General features: G+C 34.6%; 2 protein-coding genes and 1 pseudogene across 3 annotated transcripts; 1 reads left to right on the top strand and 2 right to left on the bottom strand.

Moving 5' to 3' along the window:
* The first annotated feature begins 794 nt into the window (after nucleotides 1-794).
* LOC100819200 (YTH domain-containing protein ECT4) lies at nucleotides 795-5,065 on the top strand. 2 transcript variants are annotated; one of them, XM_006585150.4, is made up of 10 exons: nucleotides 795-1,111; nucleotides 1,503-1,579; nucleotides 1,746-1,905; nucleotides 2,011-2,084; nucleotides 2,182-2,491; nucleotides 2,579-2,778; nucleotides 2,968-3,561; nucleotides 3,644-3,856; nucleotides 3,941-4,084; nucleotides 4,178-5,065. In XM_006585150.4, exons 1-10 carry the CDS (start codon nucleotides 1,084-1,086, stop codon nucleotides 4,412-4,414), a joined length of 2,037 nt encoding a protein of 678 aa, XP_006585213.1. In that variant the 5' UTR covers nucleotides 795-1,083; the 3' UTR covers nucleotides 4,415-5,065. The 2 variants fall into 2 exon arrangements, with proteins under 2 accessions (XP_006585213.1, XP_003531272.1); XM_003531224.5 differs by having other exon boundaries at nucleotides 846-1,111; nucleotides 2,182-2,778.
* Nucleotides 5,066-5,900: 835 nt separating this feature from the next.
* LOC121175292 (kxDL motif-containing protein 1-like) lies at nucleotides 5,901-8,765 on the bottom strand (annotated as a pseudogene).
* Nucleotides 8,766-14,553: 5,788 nt separating this feature from the next.
* LOC100807637 (homeobox-leucine zipper protein ATHB-14-like) lies at nucleotides 14,554-20,832 on the bottom strand. Its single transcript, XM_003532740.5, has 18 exons — nucleotides 20,151-20,832; nucleotides 18,940-19,099; nucleotides 18,735-18,850; nucleotides 18,572-18,662; nucleotides 18,374-18,469; nucleotides 18,166-18,279; nucleotides 17,974-18,057; nucleotides 17,710-17,865; nucleotides 17,543-17,617; nucleotides 17,356-17,462; nucleotides 17,063-17,252; nucleotides 16,694-16,882; nucleotides 16,520-16,600; nucleotides 16,273-16,407; nucleotides 15,565-15,890; nucleotides 15,216-15,327; nucleotides 14,934-15,083; nucleotides 14,554-14,814 (listed from the first exon to the last, which is right to left on the bottom strand). Exons 1-18 carry the CDS (start codon nucleotides 20,369-20,371, stop codon nucleotides 14,668-14,670), a joined length of 2,550 nt encoding a protein of 849 aa, XP_003532788.1. The 5' UTR covers nucleotides 20,372-20,832; the 3' UTR covers nucleotides 14,554-14,667.
* Nucleotides 20,833-21,140: the final 308 nt, after the last annotated feature.

Here is a 21,140-nt window from a genome sequence, read left to right as displayed (position 1 = left end):
GCATACACACTTGTCATGCATAGACACAAACCTTAACATGCACTAAAACATATATATATAAATATATATATATATATATATATATAAATATATATATATATATATATATATATAAATATTTAAAATAAATTACAATATAAATATATTAAAAATTATAATAATTTGTAAATTATAAATCTAACATTGGAGCATAAATTATCACACTAGTAGCTGTAAAATGTATTATCTTATTAGTATCAAGGTACTCATTTAATAATAATAAATATTTTATTTATTCTTTATAATTGAAAACGATTAATATAATGTAGAGAAAAATTGCCAACAATCTCAAAACTAAAATCCAAGTTATCTTTATAATACTTGAATTCTATTATTAAAAATATTGATTGAAACGCATAAGATTTAAATACATCATTATTTATTTATTTATTTTCTTTTGATAAACTCAGAAATGAATTTGAACACGATATGTGTGTGGTGGAGCACATGACAGAAGGTGCCCAAAGAAAAAATCGAAGAAGGGTTACCACAAGTCCAGCTGGACGAGGACATCCGTGTCATTTTCTAATTAGGGTTTCCATCTTTTGCCCAAACCCCGCATCTACAAGATTCACAAGGGGTCTCACTAACTTCACCCATCGCCTTAAAGAAACAAGCACGACAGACCAACAAGGACTCGACCGTAGAAATAACTTACAAAAGAAAAAGTCCAGTGGAGAGCCACCACGTGTCCGGATCCACCAATGGGAGAAGGTGAATGAGATCACGGAGTGACCTGCGGGTGAGAGAGTGAGAGTGCAGAAAGAGAGCGTGTGGTGGTGCTATTTGAATCACTGCTTTTGGAGGAACAAAACCCTCTCTCCCGAAAAGCCCAAACCCTTGGCGGCTGCGAGACCCGTTGTGTTCTCTCTTCTCTCTCTTTTTTTTCTCTTTCCCTCTCTTCTTCGCCGCTCTTTTTAGGGTTTTCTCAACTCTTCGATTTGGGGCTTAAACCCTCGCTTCCGATTCAGATTCGGATTTAGGGCTTCCGTTTCTCGATTCTGCCTCCCAAGAAAAACCAGATCTCGTGATTGATTATTCATCATGGCCACTGTTGCTAGTCCCGCGGATCGTATCCTTCTTTGCTATGCAAACTCTCTTTCCTGTTTGTCTTTTCTTGATCTGTTTTATTGAATCATTAATTGGATCCGGTGGATTTTCTTTTCTGAAACTTGATTTTCGGGTTCGGAGAAGGGTGATCTTTTAGGGTTTGGTGTGTTGCTTGCTGATTTATAATGTTTGCGTGTTGGGGTTTTTTTGCTGTTGTGTTCTTGTTAATCTGCTTGAGTTTTTGATGGTGTTGATTTTATGGTTTTGAATTGACTCGTTTGGGTTTGTTGGGTGTTGTTGGGGGTTTTCGGTTTTTTGATTTTTTATTTGTGCTTCGGGTTTTAGGTTTTGTGGTTGTTGAAAAGTTCGATTTTGCATTATGTTTTCGTGTTCCTTTACTCCTGTTTGCACAGAAGCAACTGATTTGCTGCAGAAGCTATCGTTGGAAACTCAGCCCAAGCCCTTGGAGATTCCTGAGCCAACCAAGAAGGTAAAAGCTTGTGTTTTTTTGGACTATTGTTGAAAATTCTTGATTCTTGATTTGACTCACTCATGTTAGTGGTATAAATTTTTAAATGTTTAGCGCAATGATTTGTAGCTGGTTGTGTTCTTTCTGTAAATTGTGTGGTATTGAGTTGATTTGTTCAATTGTGTAGGCCACTGGGAATCAGTATGGATCAGTTGATTCAGGAAATGCTGCGAATGGCCAGATCCCATCGTATGATCGGTCTGTAACCCCAGTGTTGCAGGATTTTATTGATCCTACTATGTGTTACCTCCCAAATGGTTACCCATCCACTGCCTATTATTATGGTGGTAAGTTTGTTTATAAGTACTTTTGGAAGATGACATGGAATGCCAGTAGGGAAACTTTGCAAATGCAATATCTTGCTCAAGCTGAATTTGTTTTGTTCATTGCAGGTTATGATGGAACTGGTAACGAGTGGGATGATTATTCTAGATATGTGAATTCGGAAGGAGTTGAGATGACTTCGGCAAGTATTTTTACCTTCCTGCTTTCCAAAATTCTTGTGCATGCATTGCTCTTTCTGTTACTAATGTTTTTATTTACATTTTATAACATTTTGCCAGGGAGTTTATGGGGATAATGGGTCTCTACTTTATCACCATGGATATGGATATGCACCCTATGGCCCCTATTCGCCAGCAGGGTCTCCAGTTCCAACCATGGGGAATGATGGTCAGTTGTATGGGCCTCAACACTATCAGTACCCTCCATATTTTCAACCGCTAACACCAACCAGTGCACCATTCACACCTACTCCTGCTGTCCTTCCTCAGGGTGAGGTTTCCACCTCTGTTGCTGCTGATCAAAAGCCTCTTCCTGTTGAAGCAGCCAATGGAAATTCTAATGGTGTCTCAAATGGTGGCAATGCAAAAGGTAATAACGCTGCTGCTCCTATTAAACAGGCCAATCAGAATTCATCTTTTAGTTCCAAAGCATCAAATGAAAGGGTTGCTATGCCAGGTCGTGGTCCAACCTCAGGTTATCAGGATCCAAGATTTGGTTATGATGGAGTTCGCTCACCTATCCCCTGGCTAGATGCCCCACTATTTTCAGATGGGCAACCAAGGCCTGTAAGTAGCACAACCATCACTTCTTCGATATCAGGTGGCAACAACACTGCCTCAAGGAGCCAGACTTTCCGCCCTAATTCTCAGTTCATGGTATGCTATATGCATCATATTTTGAAGTGTCTGGTATTACTTTGTTCTATTTGTTAAATCTGATGGCCTTCAAGTCTAATTTGTTGTTTTGGTCTATCAGTTCTTATAGAATTTATTGTGGTGAGCTGTCATGTTTCCATCTAGACTACTGTTATGATTATTTATTCTTAATTTGTTTATTTGTGTTAGGGCTTGCACCACCCAAGACCAATGCCTGCCATGGGAGCCACCCATAGCTTCATAAATAGGATGTACCCCAACAAATTATATGGTCAATATGGGAACACTGTCAGATCTGGAATGGGTTATGGTACACATGGGTATGATTCTCGGGCTAATGGGCGGGCTTGGTTGGCTGTTGACAGCAAATACAAAACTAGGGGAAGAAGTGGTGGCTATTTTGGCTATGGAAATGAGAATGTAGATGGCTTGAATGAACTGAACAGAGGCCCTAGGGCCAAGGGTGGCAAAAACCAAAAAGGTTTTGCACCAACTATTTTGGCAGTCAAAGGGCAGAACTTGCCTGCAAGTTTAGGCACCGATGAAGAGAAAGACAAGACTAGTACCGTTCCGGACCGTGATCAGTATAACAAAGCTGATTTTCCAGAAGAATATACTGATGCTAAATTTTTTGTCATCAAGTCTTACAGTGAGGATGATATCCATAAGAGTATTAAGTATAACGTGTGGGCCAGTACCCAAAATGGCAACAAGAAGCTTGATGCTGCATATCATGAGGCACAGCAGAAACCTGGTGGCTGCCCTGTTTTTCTCTTTTTCTCAGTAAGTGTCTCTGTACATGGTGTTGATCATTTTTATTTTCATTTTTGGTTATTTATATTTAATTTGTTACCTGCCTATGCAGGTTAATACCAGTGGGCAATTTGTGGGGCTTGCTGAAATGATTGGTCCTGTTGATTTTAACAAGAGTGTTGAGTATTGGCAGCAAGACAAGTGGAATGGCTGCTTTCCTCTTAAGTGGCACGTTGTTAAGGATGTTCCTAACAATTTGTTGAGGCACATTACCCTGGATAACAATGAGAACAAACCTGTCACTAACAGTAGGGATACACAAGAGGTAATTAGTTTCTGCATATGTACTAGTCAGTTCTTTGTAATGTTGTTTTGTTTTTAATCTGATCAACCAAGTTTATGTTTGCAGGTAATGTTGGAGCCTGGCCTGAAATTAATCAAAATTTTCAAGGAATATACCAGCAAGACATGCATTCTGGATGATTTTGGCTTCTATGAGGCCCGTCAGAAGACTATTTTGGAGAAGAAAGCAAAGCAACAATTCCCAAAGCAGGCAAGTCACATTTCAATTATATTTAATTAAGTGAAAATAATTGATTGTTTGTGCTGATTGTGTATCTTTGTTATCTTAATTCTACTGATGCAGGTATGGGAAGGGAAACCTGCTGATGAGAAGATTGAGATAAATGGGGAAGTCAATACTCAAAAATCTGAAGTTAGCTCGGAAGTGCTCAAGGAGTCCCTTGCTGAGAAGGATAGTGATGACCACAAAGTTCCCGAGAATGGATGTGCTACAAAAACTGGAGATGCCCCAAAGGGTGCTAAACCAGTTGTTCCTGAGAGCAAGATTGTAGCCAATGGGGTTGTTTCTAATGGTTGCTAAGCTCTACTGTGTTTGAAGGAGGCGGTCCTATCCATTTCAGTGGCATATATTGGTTCTTAGAAGTATTTTATCAGAAACTTGGTACCGCCTGATTTTATCTTTCTTGCCTCTTCTCTTGCAGTCTGAAGATAGAGATTGGTTGCCTAGTGAAGATAAAGATCTGTATATTGAGATTGGCTGGGCGGAGTTACTTCATAGAATGCTAGCACCAATCCCTTCTCATTGGGTTTTGTTTACAGTGGTTAGCTCCTAACAGGCTTTACTCCTAGGGTTTTTTGGGTTTTAGGGTTTCTGCCTAAGATGCTTATATCTTTTGGTTTTTGTTCGGGTTTATCCTTCTCTTTGCCTTTTTTCTTTTTTCTTTCTTTTATTTTACTTTGTTGGTCGTTTCCTGTCTTGTAAATTTAGATCTACTTTGTTGCAGAGCAGCTTTACTTTGTTACTTTCAACAGGGGTAGAAGCAAGGTGGGAAATACTGAAAAATATAGTTGGATTTTAAGTTTGAGTTTTTCGTCTTAATTTAGTCTTCTGTTTATTTTCTATCTGTTGATTGACTTGGGCATAGTGGAAAAAGAATTATATTTGTGGACAATCTGTTATGTAATAGGGGTGTTTTTCTGGCTATGAAGCTCACCATATTGTTTAGTTAAATTAGTCCTTCCTGTTCTTATTAGATATTTTTCACCGTTAATTTTAGCTAGTATGATCTAGTTCCTTAGTTAAATTAACAGCATACTTCAATTAAATCAAATAACATTTGTTACTGATTGGCCTGATTATGGTACTATAATTCGTCCCGGTTTTTTGATGCATAAATCTAGAATTTGTATTTAGTCACGAAGCGTAAGATTCATTCATTGAATGTTACACCCCATCCTCAAAAATGTTGCATAGCTCGTGGCATGAGGTATATATTATAATAATAGTGAAGTAGCCAATTGCAAATCAGACGTAGGAAGCTACCCTGTAAAAAACATTTTCATACTTGACTAATAATACGGCATGGCCTTGTGGTGTTAGGACTTGTCTTTATTCTCTCTGTATTTAATGATAAATAGGAGTAAATTACTATTTTAATCTCCGAAATTAAGAATATAAAAATGAAATAGAAATTTATTGATCATAGTTCATAATTTGTGTATATTTTCACCATAAATAAATTATACATTATTAATGGCTAAAATGACGGCAATTTTGATTTTAAGATTTTATTTGATATTTTATTAATTTCCAATTATAAAATTCCTTTATTTTCAGAGGAGACTAAAAATGATAATGTTGGCTGACGGTTTCTCTTTCTTTTTTCAGTCATTTTTACTCATCTTTTTTCGTGAGCACCCGAGTTGTACCCACGCCACCTGTATTTCCATAGTCATCAATAACAAAACCTAAGTTCTTACCTGAAATTGACATTTTATCTTTTGGGCGTAAAGTATTTACTGTTTGCAATATAAAGTATATAGAAAAAAAGTTTAGAGAATTTGACTAAGGGCAAGAAGCTTTGTTGAAACGATTGAGACAAATAGGACATGTTTATTACAATAGAAGAAACAAACTTTCATTAGTATAACTCATTCTAATCTGTGTTCGGATAACGTTAGTTACTTGGACATTTCAAGATCCGGTCTCCTATCAATCACTTCGCTCGATGAGTCTTCAGGAAATGCATCGGGATAAGTAGCCATAATTTTTTATTTCATACTTCTGCAAGAGAGGGTTAACCAACCTTTAATGTAAGATTTCGTAAAGTAAATAAATATGAAAATAAGCCACAAAAAAGAAACATAAGAGATATGTGTCTTTGGGAGGGGGGGGAGGATAGCAAGCACGGGTGGAAGGTTCTTTCATTACATTATTATACAATTAACTTATGCTCCTTCAATCCTTTTTCTTTTACTGTTTATACTCATCCTAGGTTTTCCTCCATTCTTTCCCCCTCTTCTTCAATTTTGGATTGTTCCCTAAGCCACTGCTTCAAAGGCCCAAAGCTATAGTTTGTTAACATTCTGACTAAGTTACCTGTTTTAGTATTCACTTCAGTTAGTAAGTTGTCAACACCTGAATGCTGAGGCACAAATTTCAATGAAGAGCTAAATGGCTCGCCTTGCATTAACTAGAAAGGTGTTCCTAAGGCTGTAGAGTATGCACTTCACCAAGTGAGTGCCTCAACCTGCAAGAGGTGACCCCTTCTGTTGCCTTGCCTAGGAACCTTTGGTGCCTTTGACTAGAGGGAAACATTCAAATAGTAGACACATTTTGCTTGTTTTTGTGCACAATAGAGAAAACACTTAATATTACACAACGAAAAAGTTTGATAAGAAGCATTATAGTGAGCAAACATAAAAGAAATTATGATGTCAATAAATGCATATGTAACTTTTCATCATATAGAACTAATCAAATTATAACCTTTATTATATTTCAGGCATTTATTTAATTATTGAACTTGAAGACAAACAAACCAGTGCATAGATATCTATAAATATGCACAGTTGCAGACATGGTGCACTTTGCACCTGTACGTACTACACTAAAGTATTTCCCTCTACACCTAAGTAGCCCTACCCATTTTTGTCTAAAAATCTCAGCTGCTGATTGGCCTATGAACCAACACACCAGCTAGCTCATTGTCAAGCCAGATCAGGTCCATAATAGGAAACTTAAGAACCAGATACAATGATACGGAAGTGTTGAAACCCAAAAAAGCATTCACCATATGAACAAAAACATGAAGAGCCAACAACAATGTGCGGAAACCTTTATGCTTATGCGACCACAACTAAAGCCTTCGACTCTAAGTATAACAATTCAACTAAACCAATGTATTATTGTAATGTATCTATCTGGGACATCGTTGAAATTTAAGAAACGAAACTTAATTGTGAGACAAATATAGATGATAAACTTGATTTGCTCGAGACCAGAGAGAAAGCCCATACAGGGAGTGTGGAGATAGAACCAATTAGAGGATACATTCATGGTTTCCATGGAGATCAACCACAGGAAATAGAAGGAACCAACATAGGTGTACAGTGACAGTTCTTTTCAGACAAATGAAGATAAATAAATAAATATATGAGGGATTGATTATGACTTGAAAAAGCCAGTTTATTCTTCTGTTAGACAGAGGGAACAGCCGGCCCATCTCCATTAAATCACCCTGTGATATGTCGATAAGAAGAATGGCTGCTAATTCCTAAGAGCATGACCAATGAAGGAATCACATGATTATTTGTCTATTAATTTTCATACACAAGAAAACCAAAGGCTTAAGCTGTTAGGTGGAGCATAACACAGGATTTTATAACAAACTTTGAACTTAGGATATAGGAATAAGTTCTTCAAAATATAAAACAAAATCTTCCGCTTGCTTCTTACTCCCTTCTCTCAACTATCATCTTCAAATTAGGCTAGTTTTACAAGTAGGAGCTCAAAATAGTGGAAGAGTAAAAATTTGAGCTATATTGATAAACTAATATAACCATATATATAGACGTACAAGAATAACATAAAGCTGCAGCCCAGTAACGTGGAGAGTAACTTGGGAGCCAATATCTAATTCCTTAAAGATAAGGATTAATCAAATCACTAAAATATCTAAAGACTAGTTCAAAGCCAAACTAATGCAAATCTTAACAATTCAACATCCTCCCTTAAACTGAAAATCTATTAATTCAGTTTACATTTGGACCAACACACACTCCTAAAAGACCAGAAAGCTTTACATGCAAATCTAGCTTTAATGGATTGGTCACTATATCCGCAACAAAGATAGACTATAGGATCACACAAGAAACACATCACTGATAGAAATAGTGACAGACAGATAATTTAATAGTTTGACACCACTCGCCTACATCCACAAAAACATCTCAACAAATATGCAGTTTTCAGGACAAACTACCCTCCTAAAAAAGAATACCTGAGCTTCTGAAAGATATAATCAAGGTCGGACTTGACAGACCTCAAAACACGCGTGTTTCTAGCGATGTCGCCGGAAATCTCAGCAAAGCAGTGCTGAGAGAAGTCGTTGAAATGCGACAACACCGCATTGCTATCCTGCAACCTTCCCAATCTGAAACACATTTCAATCAATTAACGAACACACAAACCAATTGAATTGGAGGAGATTGCGAGACGCACATGGTGTGTTGCATGAGGTTAAGGGAGTGGAGATCATTGGAACTCACTAGGGTTTTCAACTCGCGCCAAATCTCTTCCGACTCTCGCTTTCCTTCTCTGACCACATTCTTGCTCTGTCTCTACCTCTTTCTCCTTCTCCTTCGTTACCACCGCAAAACGCATCGTTTCATTATCACCAAACTGGGCCTATGGGTCCAATTTGTCATGCTTCTGGATCTGGATCACGTTAGAAGTTAACAACATTAATGAAGTAAAAGTCTAATATTAATTAAAAATACTATTAACAATACTTAAAATACCTTGTCTAAATTTGATTTTGAATAACTATATGGACATTTTAAATGTTTAGGAAGGAGTTTGTCACTTATGACTACTCCAGAATTTTATGGGCTGCCTTCTGTTCTCTAATTTTTTTTTATATATATTCATTATATACACCAACAAAATATTTTGATTCAGTATAGATGAGTTTTAAGTCTAGAGACAGTACATAATAGAATTACTATCTTAAGAGATTTCGTGTGTTTTTGGTTTCCGTTGAAAAATTCTTAAACAATTGTTGAATTAAAAGTTACAAGTTTTTACTTCTCACAAAATATGCATGAGAATGTTGTCCATTCAACTTAACGTGAAAATAAGCACAGTCTAATTGCAAAAAAATCTAATAAGTTATGTATTCAAGCATTCTTAAGGTCATTGTCGTTATGACAAAAGAAAAGTTATGAAACCAAAGTTCAAAGGGTGAGTACTGATCAGTAGACTTGGCCCAACACAAAATCCCAAAAACAATAGAACAATAATAATTATTAACTCTAGAACCGAAACAAGCAAAACAATCCAAAAAGTCCCATTCAGACTACACACACGAGCCAGTTGTTTCCATCTTACAATAACAATTAAGAAACAACCAAAAGATTATTATGCGCCTTAATTGGAGATATTTGAAGCCAATTAAAATAGGTAGAAATTAATACCCAGTTGAGTTCACGAAAATGTTTAAAACAGTGAAAAGTTCACTGATAATGACAGAACAGAACACAAGTATCCTCCTACCCCACTATTTGATTTCTTCTTCTCCAGTGCTTTAATTTGTTGTTCTGATAAGTCTTTTAAAACCTGCAAGGCTGCAAGACAACGATGTGTGTTTCTTTTTGGCATCTGGAATCTCTCCCTAACGTGACATTACAAGAGCTAGGAATTAAGATATGCACTTTCCTTGGATTTTGAACGCAACAATATCTTTCCAACTTTTACATGCTCAGAAACCAAATTAAACACTGCATGCAAAATTGTGCTTATTTTTAATCTCTTTTTTTTTTCCCCATACATTGATGCTAATAAGATCTACGCGTTTACTTTTAGGGATACGAATTTCCAAGCATTTAAATAAAAAGAAAATTACTTCTTCAGCAAACATTAAATCATTTAATTGTTGAACTCTAGAGACCTAATTTACACTTACTACTTGATTATTCTTCCATTCTTAATATGAGAACACGATTTCTGATTAATGAACATTTTGTCCTTGGGAGGAGAAATTGGTTGCCTGGGAGGAATGGTTTTAAAAAAACTCCAATGAGAAAAAAGATAAAATGGTTAGATATATTTTTAATCTATGCTAAATTGCTAATAGAGTAATATATTTTTTTAGTTCTTAAAGTTATATCCAGCATCTGTTACTTAACCGGGGACAATCCAGATTTCGGAAAAATAAAAGAGAAAAAGAAAAAAAAGTAGTGATGTATAATCAATTCATCATGCATGATAATGTCGAATGATGCATGATATGTTTAGGACATACACACAGTCATGCATACGTATACATACAATGGGATAATGATGCTTAACACGCCTGGCTGCTAATATTATAACTTTAAGTGCCACTGAAGATTCAGTGGATCCCACTTACAATACAAGATCTTCTTGTATTAAAGATTTATAGTAATTAAGTACTACTTCAGGCAATTAATGCAAGTGCCGCATTGCGGTGTGAGAAAGTGTTTATGGCCATAGGGAGATAATGGGCCTTGGGGAAAAATAGAAAATACTTCTTCCTATTTATTTATAAGATATAATTATTCACTTCATCAAAATTAAAAAAATATTATTAATTTAATTAATAGTAATACATTTATCTTATAATTATAAGAAAATCATAATAATTATTAATAAAAATGCAAAATAATTTTTAGAAAAATAAAATAATTTTACTTAACTAATTAGAAATCACTGATAAGATAATTTTAAAGTTATTTATTGTAAACTTAAAAAACCTATTGAAAAACCTATTTATATTTTGATTTTACAGTTACATTGTTACTGTCAGTAGTCAGTACGCAATATATTTTCTCTATAGCCGTGTATTCTAAAATAATTATTATTTCATAATTTTTCTTCTGAAGAAATGATTTCATAAAAGTTATCATAATGGCCAAAACAATATTAATCATTTTCTAGAATATCTTATAATTAAAAAAATACATGGAAAATATTTTATAAATTATATTTCAACATAATACACGTGATTTATCAATAAATAAATATTTTAATTTTAATAGTTATTTTCAAATAATATTTTAAAACATGAAAAAATGTTACAATTTTATCACATGCGTTATTTTATTTATTATTGATATTATTATTAAGAAGAAAAGAGTCATTAAGGTAAAAAAATGAGACATGCAATTTAAGAACACAAGGGAAGCTTGAATTTTAGCAACCATTTAATGATCAGAAAAAAATAGCAACAATTATCACCATCTAAATAAATAAATAAATAAAAAGTTTCTAAACAAACAAAGCAAGAGTGATGAGTGTGACATTGGCCTTACCTAACTGTCTCTATTCTAGTCGTGTGTAAACTTTAGTACCAAAACGGTATATGACCCATGCTCTGTGTAATTATTAAAATCAGGTAAAATGATGAAATTTTGAGCCATCGGGAGTACAATGGATATGGTCCGAATTTGACAGTGTTGACTATACAACTAAGAGTAATGATATTTATCCAAAATTTACTCGAAAGTATTTCGTAGACACCTAATGTTTTATTCAATAATAAAAAAGTTTAAAAGAAAAAAAAATATAAATATAATAGAGTTTATATGATGTGAGAAAAAAGAAAAAAAGATAGAGATCAGTGATTGAGTTTTTTGAGAGCGCGGTAGTAATGGCTATAAATATATTTATGTAATTATTTGACCCTCCTTTCCAACAAAATCCGCTGAAAAGGATTGATGAAGTATTTAAAATAAAAGTTAATTTATGTATCATTACTTTCCAAAAAAAAAAATACTCAAATTTTATCAATATCCCTTTTTACTGTTTTTTCTGATCCATTTAAATTAATTAATATAACAAAAAATATATTTGAGACCTCCAAAATAAGTAAAAAGTAAACTTTTTTATTTGGATGCAAAAAGTTACAATCTCATGATTTTTAAATGCATTTCAATATGATTTTCAATAAATTAATTTTTTTATTTTAATTCTTTAATTAATATTTTAGTTCGTGTCCCAAAAATACTGGTTAGCAAGATCATTTGAAGTTGATATTTTTTTTATTGACCATCTTAATTTGTTAGTTTTTATTACTGAGAGATTTAAACCCAACGTTAGTTTTTGTTGACTACACAGCCAGTATGCTTGGATTACAGCACTTGGAGTCTTTGAAGTCAAACCCTACTAGAGGTTTATTAATGTGTCTATAACAGCATGATATTTGAAAGAGATATAAAGTGCTTAAATTCAAAGAATTAGCGGCAGAACATCTCAGGGTCTCTAAGGCCAAGGCAAGTAAGGCTTATACCAAGGGACAAATTGGTTTTGGGTCCAAAAAAAAAATTAATATATATGTGTGGTTAAAGAATTGATTTTAAACGATGAAAAAATGAGTAAGACTCAGAAACTGTTGCCACTGATAGAGGCTGAAATGAGACAACCTGAGATGAAAGAGAGGCTGCAACTACAATGGATTTGGTCTGCCGCACCACAATTAAAAAAATAGTATATAGTAATTAAACAAAAGTTGGAACTTAAAAACTACTGTATTCAATATTTTCTTTATTTAATAAATATAACAATTAATAGAAAAAACATAGCAAAATTTAGAATTATTCATTTTAGATTGGTCAGTGATTTTAACTGGGGTTTTGTTTCAAAAGATTCATTTGATTTTTTAATATTTGCACATCCTCACTTAGCATGATGTATTTATAATTCAATCGTATTATTTATGCTTTTACATACTTATTTGATGTGATATGTCATGCAAAACATGCTTAGTATCATTTCTCGAGTGAAATACACATTGATTAGTTAGAGATACGTTCAAAATGCTTGCATCAATGTTAAGTTTGATTTTATTAGGGAAAATTGTACAGCCTTTCTCCAGATTTTTTTTTTTTTGACAAAACCTTTCTCGAGATCTTCTTAAATGATATTTTATAATTTTTTTTAGTTTGTAAAGAATATATTAATGTCTTATGAGACAATTAACGTAATTAATTTCAGATTTACATTTTTAGAAACTATTTTAAAAAAATAATCGAGAGACTAGTCTGACATCATCTTACAAATTCAAAAACTAAAAAGAACATATTAACACACTAAAACCTGATCATTCATAGTTCAATGTCCTTAACACACTCAATCTTATTGAAATAATCTCTTTAAAGAATGCAATATTTTAAATAAGAAAAATACATCTTATTTTTAAATTTTCAGGAAGGCAGAGGCCATACTTTAATCTTAAATTTAACATCAAAGGCCACTTAGAGTAAGTTTACATTACTTGTTTGAAAAGTTAGAATTGTGAGTTGTGACAGACAGAAAGTTGGATCTCCTCCGAGACTATAAATAGAAATACAAAGGTAGAAAGTTAGTCATAAAACATTCCTTCTAAGACCTCACTCATTTATATTGATTTCTGTTGAAATCAAGACACACTTCCTTCACAAACAAGTAAAACACAATCATGACATGTTACGGGCACAATAACAATGCAATCCTGTGGATCTGTTGTCAAAATCAAAACGCCTCTAAAAAGAGGTGCAAGGAAAAATCCTCATTCAACACATTACACCTACAAATCAGGCTTGTCAAGCAACCTATCCATGACCTATCTTCTGTAATTTCATATTATTTTCAAGCTTAAATATTTTTTTAACCTGACTAAGTTAGTATCTATTTATTTTTTATCCTTATAAATTTATTTTTTTAATTTTAGTCCTGCAAATTGTCACTTTTTCAATTTTAATTCGTATAAATTTTTTGTTCTTCTAAGTATGTTTTTTTAATTTTAGTCTATTTAAAAATCCATTTTTTTCATTTATATTCTTGATAAATTCACACTAACAAGAATCAAAATTAAAAAAAATACAAACTTATGTAAACAAACAATGAACAAAATATTTTACGAAACCATAATTGCAAAGGCTCAACCTACAAACTGAAATTAGAAACAAAATGAAGAAGTTACATGGACAAAAAAAATGAAATAGCACTACTTTACATAAGAAAAAAAAACATTTAAACCTTATTTTTAGGTAATATTTTTCTAGTACAACTACATGTGTAATACACCCTATGTCCGAAGTATCATTTTCTAAATGTTGAAAAGAAAACTCTATCGAAACAGATTTGACAAATTCAAGTCCCGACATTTGCAATTTAACTCGTGAATTTATTTATACTATTTTTTGCATCTCACTCTGGTGCCTACAAAGATATTAAGACAATAAATAAAAAACCTTATTCCACTAAGGCATACATAAATCACAATGCCATAGAGTTCAATTAAAACCAAACAGATATACGTGAGATTTATAAATTAAAAGACTAAATAAATAAATTAATATAAAAATCAAACTGCCAGTGAAGGATAATTTTTTGGAAAAAGCAGTCTATAATTCAACAAGGAGTTTATATACGAAGAAAGGTACATACTTAGTAAAAGCATAAAGCAATGCTAATCTAATGGCACACAACCATGCGTGTTCATAAAATCCAGACATTAGTTAACATTCGTTGTTGGTGTGACAATTTCTTTGTAAAATACTCCAAACATAAATTAATAGATATAATAAGTATCTAAATGATGGCTCCCCCCATCAGACAAAAGACCAGTTCATGAACACAAAGGCAAGGCAGTGGTTGGAATCATCATCATCGAGAACTTTCCAAGCAATGGCCTGCTCATAAGACACTGGTCGATTCATACTTGATACACATATTCCTGCTGGCAGATATGCAAATCCCTGAAATGAAAAAGGACAAATAAGAGCACTAATTATAGTTAGGAGTTGATAGAAGGAAGATACAAACAACTTCTTATAAGACCAAGACCAGCACATGTGTTAGTTTACTAGTTAATCACCTGTTGCATTATCTTGGAGAACTCAATGCAGAGAAACTTCCTGCCAGCTTCATCAAGAACTTTATCCAGCATTATGTCTTGAAGAGCAACAAGAGTGGTTTCAAGCATGTCAAGTCCAGCTTGGTTTGCAAAGGTGAACACTGGAGATGCCTGCATAAATTTTGGCACTCAAATAAGACTACTTTACAGGGAGTTTATTTGACTAAAAGACAAGAAACTCCTGAAAAATAATAATGAAAATTAAGGTAGATTAGGCTTATATAGAGGCAGCAAGTGATTTACATTTGTTTTTACAGAACAGCACAATATTGCATCTGGATGGTGCCAAAGTTGCTTCAAGATTGCATCACCAGATGTGGACTCAACGCTAAAAAGCTCTGTGCAGGTGTGGAGACTGAAAGAAACAATCTTTACTATATCATACCAGACACAGGAAATAAGATGGTCAAATTCGTGCAAGTTGTGTCTAAAACTGAGCCTTTTCAGAGGATTACAGGACACAGCTAAATTACAAATACAAGGTGAATAACCTTGAAACACTACTCAAGACAAGGAAATCAAATGATTTAGGAAAGTACATTAACCATAACAAAAATAAACTTACAGACAAGATTAATAGAAGAATGCAAACCTGTAGCTTTTGCAGATCCATCTTGCTAAGGTAAGGGCCTCTGGTGGACCAGGAAGTGACTTTGGCCCCAACTGTGTACTGATCCTAGAGGGAGCAATTGCCATAGCAACCCTCTGAACAGATCGCACAACATTACGCACATACTGGCGAGCCATAACAGCCACATTGTCCCGCAAATGGTTCTCAAAGGTAAATTGGAATGCAATTGTGAGGACCGACCTAAGGTTGTAGTTATTCAGGTCACTTTCACCAGCTGAGCGAGCATTACCAGATCCAGTTTCCAGTGTTGACGCTAAGTCCAATGTCCTAGTTGAAGCCGGACCATCCTGAAATACAAAACAAACATAAACAAGGAATTTTGTTAGTTAATGCATGCTCATAAGCAGTAGCATCTGTAAGAAAGGCTTTATTTTAGCTAAAAGCCCAAATCACTTTATTGAAACATGAGAACTAAGACTTCAAGATAGATAATTATTTAGCCAGCCAATTAGACAGTCCAGATATAAATTGCATAAAAGAAGCATCAAGATATGACAATTTTAAATTTCCACAACCTGGATGGGTCATGCCAATTTTAGACCCTCACACTAAAAGATAAAATTTAGTGAAATGGCAATTAAACAACAAAAAAAAGAAGAGCAATCAAACAAAATAACTTCATGACCAATTCCCTTCAAAACTATCGAGCTACTGAGAAATGCCACTAACTGTTTTAGGATCCAATGGTATGATGCGGAAACCAGAAGGCAGTAAGAGAGCATCATCTGCAAATGATTCATCGATAGGTGCAAACACAAGCTGTGCACATGCTCCGATTGCATTTTCATCAATTCCACTGCACAGCTGCCACACCAAATTGCATAATAAGGTAAAAAAATCATTCACAGTAACTAGTTCCTGCTTTAATAAGATAAGAAAACCAACAACCTAAACACAAACACAAAAATGACTTTACCTGCATTAAATACATATCACATGCCAAAGCTACATCATCAGGGGGAAATGCATTACCCTCAATACGAACTACCTCCAAGAACTGCATCATTGCAGTGGGTGGAAAATGGGCATATAAATAAATAGGAATTACAAAATGAGGTTCATTAATCATTCATTGAAAAAGATTTAATACCTCCTCATGCTCAATAGTATGAGCAAGTGGTATAATGACATGGCTGCTCGGGAAACCACTAGGTCTTGCACAAGGAACTGCATAAGGACTAGCTTTGAGACATGCAGAAGAGTATGCATCAACCCCATAATTAGCCCACTCTGAACGATGCTCCCTCAGAAAACGAACAAGCAAAGCAGGAGGAACATTCTGCAGACCACCATTTTGTAATTAAGTATAATGAAGATGAACAATTACAAAATCCAGAAGATTCTAGCAAGTTGGGACGTGGGGACACTAGGAGGAAGAATTCTCGGAATTGATTGCTACAATACTAGAGTTAATTTAGAGAACAATGATAATTTCCACATAGATTGGTCTGAGAAGTACCTGTAGCAGCATTGATGCTTTCGCACACAAGACCCCACCTCCAAATGCGGGAAGCATTGATGTATTGTAATGGGAACTGAAAAACTTGTTGGGAGATGAGTTTATGCCTATGGTCACATCTTCAACCCCATCATTACCCATCAATGACCAACCATCATCCACAAACCCGTTGACAGCATCATTGAACCCTCTAAATAAATTTTAAAAAAATTATTGGTCAATAAGGATTGATGAAGATAGAGTGATTAAGCAAATGCCCAACTATGCAACCACCAAATATGAAAGGGCCTTACTTGCAAAGCCTTTGACTAAATGTCCTCAAGACAGCAGGCTGACGACCCCCACCATACTGAACTTCTCCACTTGATTCTTGTGCAATTTGTCTTACATTTCGCAAGGCCTGTACAATAATTTTTGAAATTTAAATCAACAATTTTTGACATGGTCAAACATCTAATGCAGTGTTACAAGAAATCTCACAGCAGTAGTCAATTTCTGAGCCAAGAATTTTGGTGATTCATAGAGGGGTCTAAGTACTTCAGGAACACTCCAAACCTACATCAAAAACGAAGTTAATATACTTAGGAAGAAGAAGTTCAAAGATATGGAAATTTACAAAATGATTTGAATAGCTTGATCTTCCTTACATCTAAATCAACATGATCAACAATGTGAACAATAGATCCACCACCCTCACAGGATCTAATTAGATAGCCACTAGGAAGCATTTCAGCTCTCACGAAGTTTGAAGCAGCAGGCCCTGTGGGGCCACCAGTTGAAGAAGTCAAGGACCTTTCACAAATCTGCAAGGCAAAAACAAATAGTCATTCTGTGTCGAGAGAAACTCTTCCTAAGAAAGAAGCCACATCCTAAATCAAGAAAAACACAACAATCAAGATTCTGCTCAGTACCACAAGACTTCCATCTTCCAAACTAGTAGTGTATCTCAGAGTCCAGAAGTCTCTTGCAGCTGCCAATGTTGTTGGTGCATATGTCTGAAAAAAAATCAAATTTAAATATCAAGAAAAACAACAGAGGAATAATTAAAAAGTAATTTAAGCTAGAGTTCAACATTTTTTTTTTGCATAAAATAATCAGTAGACCTGCATGTACATGAGCTCTATCGTGCCCCCATTCCCTGTGGGGATTACACTCAGTACATTGAGGCATCGACAGTCACGATACCATGATGGACGATCTTTGAGAATCTCAGCAACCTGAGATGATTTGGAATGCGATTAGTTCAATAAAGCAAGGTTTCATTGTTCAGCAAAGAAAATAATTCTGCAATGAATGGTTACAGTTAAATACCTTTGTGGGCTCAAGGCTCACAAGGCCACAGGCTCTTGCCGCTACACCACTACAGTTGCGGGAAACAGCAACGATTCCAATAGAATCCGGACCAGGCTACACGAAGACAGAAAAAATGAGAGGCAAAATATAATCATACAAATACATATGTTTTATGCAAGCAATGACCATGAAGAAGAATTATTGAATAGGTCACACCTTCATCCCAATCATTTGGACCCAGTTGACAGCAGTTCCAGTAGCTTTTGAAAGGAACGCCGCCAGGGTCTCCTGAGCAATTGCAAGAAGACTGGCAGAATAAAGAATGGTGAATGAGCATATATTAATTAAACAATTTTGTTTGCATAATGGAGTTACTTACCCAGCTGGGTTGTTGGCATCCCACTGGGGATGCTGAATTTTGGGGTTTTGATGTTGGCGTTGACCACTCACTACCACAGATTCACAGCTATTGTCAGTAGTAGTAGTAGCAGATGCCTGTTAAGAAACCAGTAAATGACATAGGTTCTTCAATAACACTAAATTATATTCTTCAATGAACATTCAGAATGATAATTGAGACTCACAGTATGTATTTGTTGTTTCATGAATCCATTATCATAAACCAACTGTGAGACCTGCTTCTGCAGTCGGTCGTTCTCTTCCATCAACAACTTGTTCATTGCAGACAGCTTTCTATTCACTGTCTGCAGACGAGAGGCTTCCTTCCGCTGCTTTTCACGACATCTACAGAAGAAAATTGGCAGGTAGAGTAGGTAATCTTTCCCATAGAATTTACCATAACATTGTATTATAGTCATTCATTATTCATTTCACTCTCTCAAGTTTCCTAATTTACTTTTGGACAAGTCCCTTCACTATCAGACCAAGACTATTATACATGTCAAGATCCTTAACAAACTACTATCAGACCAAGACTAAAATTTCTTTTACTTTGTCAATGCAGATAAAAAGTTGGAAACATGATATATCTATATGCATGTTGATTTAATAAAATAATAATAATGAGAGGACAAGTTGAGAAAAATAGTTCGAACAAAGTTTAGAGGGTAGAACAAAACATAAATTCCTCTCTTCTATAATTCAAAAAGAGAAAATATTAGTGAAATGGAAAAAAAAAAAAACTAAAAGTTGAAAACTGATTAACCTAGTGGGAAAAGTGACCAAAATCAGCTGTCATTATCCTTCATCTTATGACCAATTCCAAAACAAAAGCCATAAGATCATATGAACAAAAATGATGAAGGTCGGCGGGAAGCAGATGAAAAAAAATCATCAACAAAAATGAACAGCTAGCAGTCATTATCTCCCATTTAATCAACTCCAGAAAAGAAACTCCTTTTCTGAGGAAAAAAATAATAAAAACGATCGATCTTAACAAGGAAAATGACAAAAATGAAGTAACTTTCCCAGTAGATCTTCCTTTCAAGAGGGATGACTTACTCTTTTTTCTCTAGCAAGAATCTTTCTCTAAAATTTAACCCAAATAGCACATTACACAAACGAACAAAAAAATGCAAATAATGAAACAACACTTTATGACATTCCATTTTTTAAAAGAAGAAAAAAACAGGAAAAAAAATAAACACTGAATAACGAATATACTACACCAAAAAACTCAACTTTACAAAGAGAAAGAAGCTCAGAAACACCCTTTGAGCATTCTCAACCATAGAACACAAACACACACAAACATGACAAAAACAATTTTTTTATAATGTGGCAGTCTTGAAACCAAACAATGCTATGCATGTTTTGGTTCTCTTGCTCTCTCTACCTGCGATTCTGGAACCACACTTTGATCTGCTTTGTTTCAATGTTAGCAAGGAGTGGACACTCCCTAATGATTTGTTGCCTTCTGGAAGAACTAGGCTTTGGACATTCAATATAAACCCTCTCCAAAGCCTCCACCTGTTCAGGTGTGTACCTCACATACTTGCCACAATCCATGAGCTGTTGCTTGTTTGATGCTGAATCTCTCTGCATACAAAGTGCCATAACAACAAAACCAAAAAAAGAAACGTTTTCTTGGGGTTCAGAAAGACAACACTTGTTTTGAGTAGTCCTCTTCTTCCTTGCCCTCTCCCCCAAGAGAGCCTCCACACTCCTTCATCTGATCATGCTCTCTTAATAATCAAAACTTTGGACACAGTTTCAAGAGTTAAGGAAAAAGGGTTCTTGCTACTGTGAGTGAATGAGCTTTATCTTGAGCACACACACCAATCTCGAGACACACCCACAGAAAGAGATGGAACGAAGAGCACCTTTTTAAACAAAAATTTCTTGTTCTGTGAAACAGTGAATGCAAACACGAAAAAACAAACAGACACTACAAAATGAAAGGGGCTGGTTGGAAGAGTGGTGGCTCCTTAAATTCACTTGGATTTTTTCTGCGAAACCACTCTCTTTCTCTCTGTGTGATGCCAAAATGAAAAGCAACAATTTTTTAATCAGAGAGAGAAAAAGAATGGCGAATGAAAGGACAGGGAGTTTATTTTTAGGCCCTGCCAACAAAAGCACAGCAGAATACAAAAACAGATTTTTTGGTTTTTATATTTTTTTTACTAATGATTATAATTTCGTAATTTACGTCCGTGAAATTTCATATGATTTGGTTTTATTTATTTTGAAAAAAAATATTATTTGTCTTTCTTATTTATGAAAATTTATTGTGAAAAACAGTATATGATGGTTCTCCTTTGCATTTTATCAGTTTGGAACTTTTAAACTAAGATCTTATTTTTTTTGTATTAAATTAATTACTGGG

The sequence above is a fragment of the Glycine max genome, chromosome 8 (assembly GCF_000004515.6).
Source record: "Glycine max cultivar Williams 82 chromosome 8, Glycine_max_v4.0, whole genome shotgun sequence".
Classification (NCBI taxonomy): Eukaryota; Viridiplantae; Streptophyta; class Magnoliopsida; order Fabales; family Fabaceae; genus Glycine; species Glycine max.
This window is presented reverse-complemented; position numbering and strand designations above follow the sequence as displayed.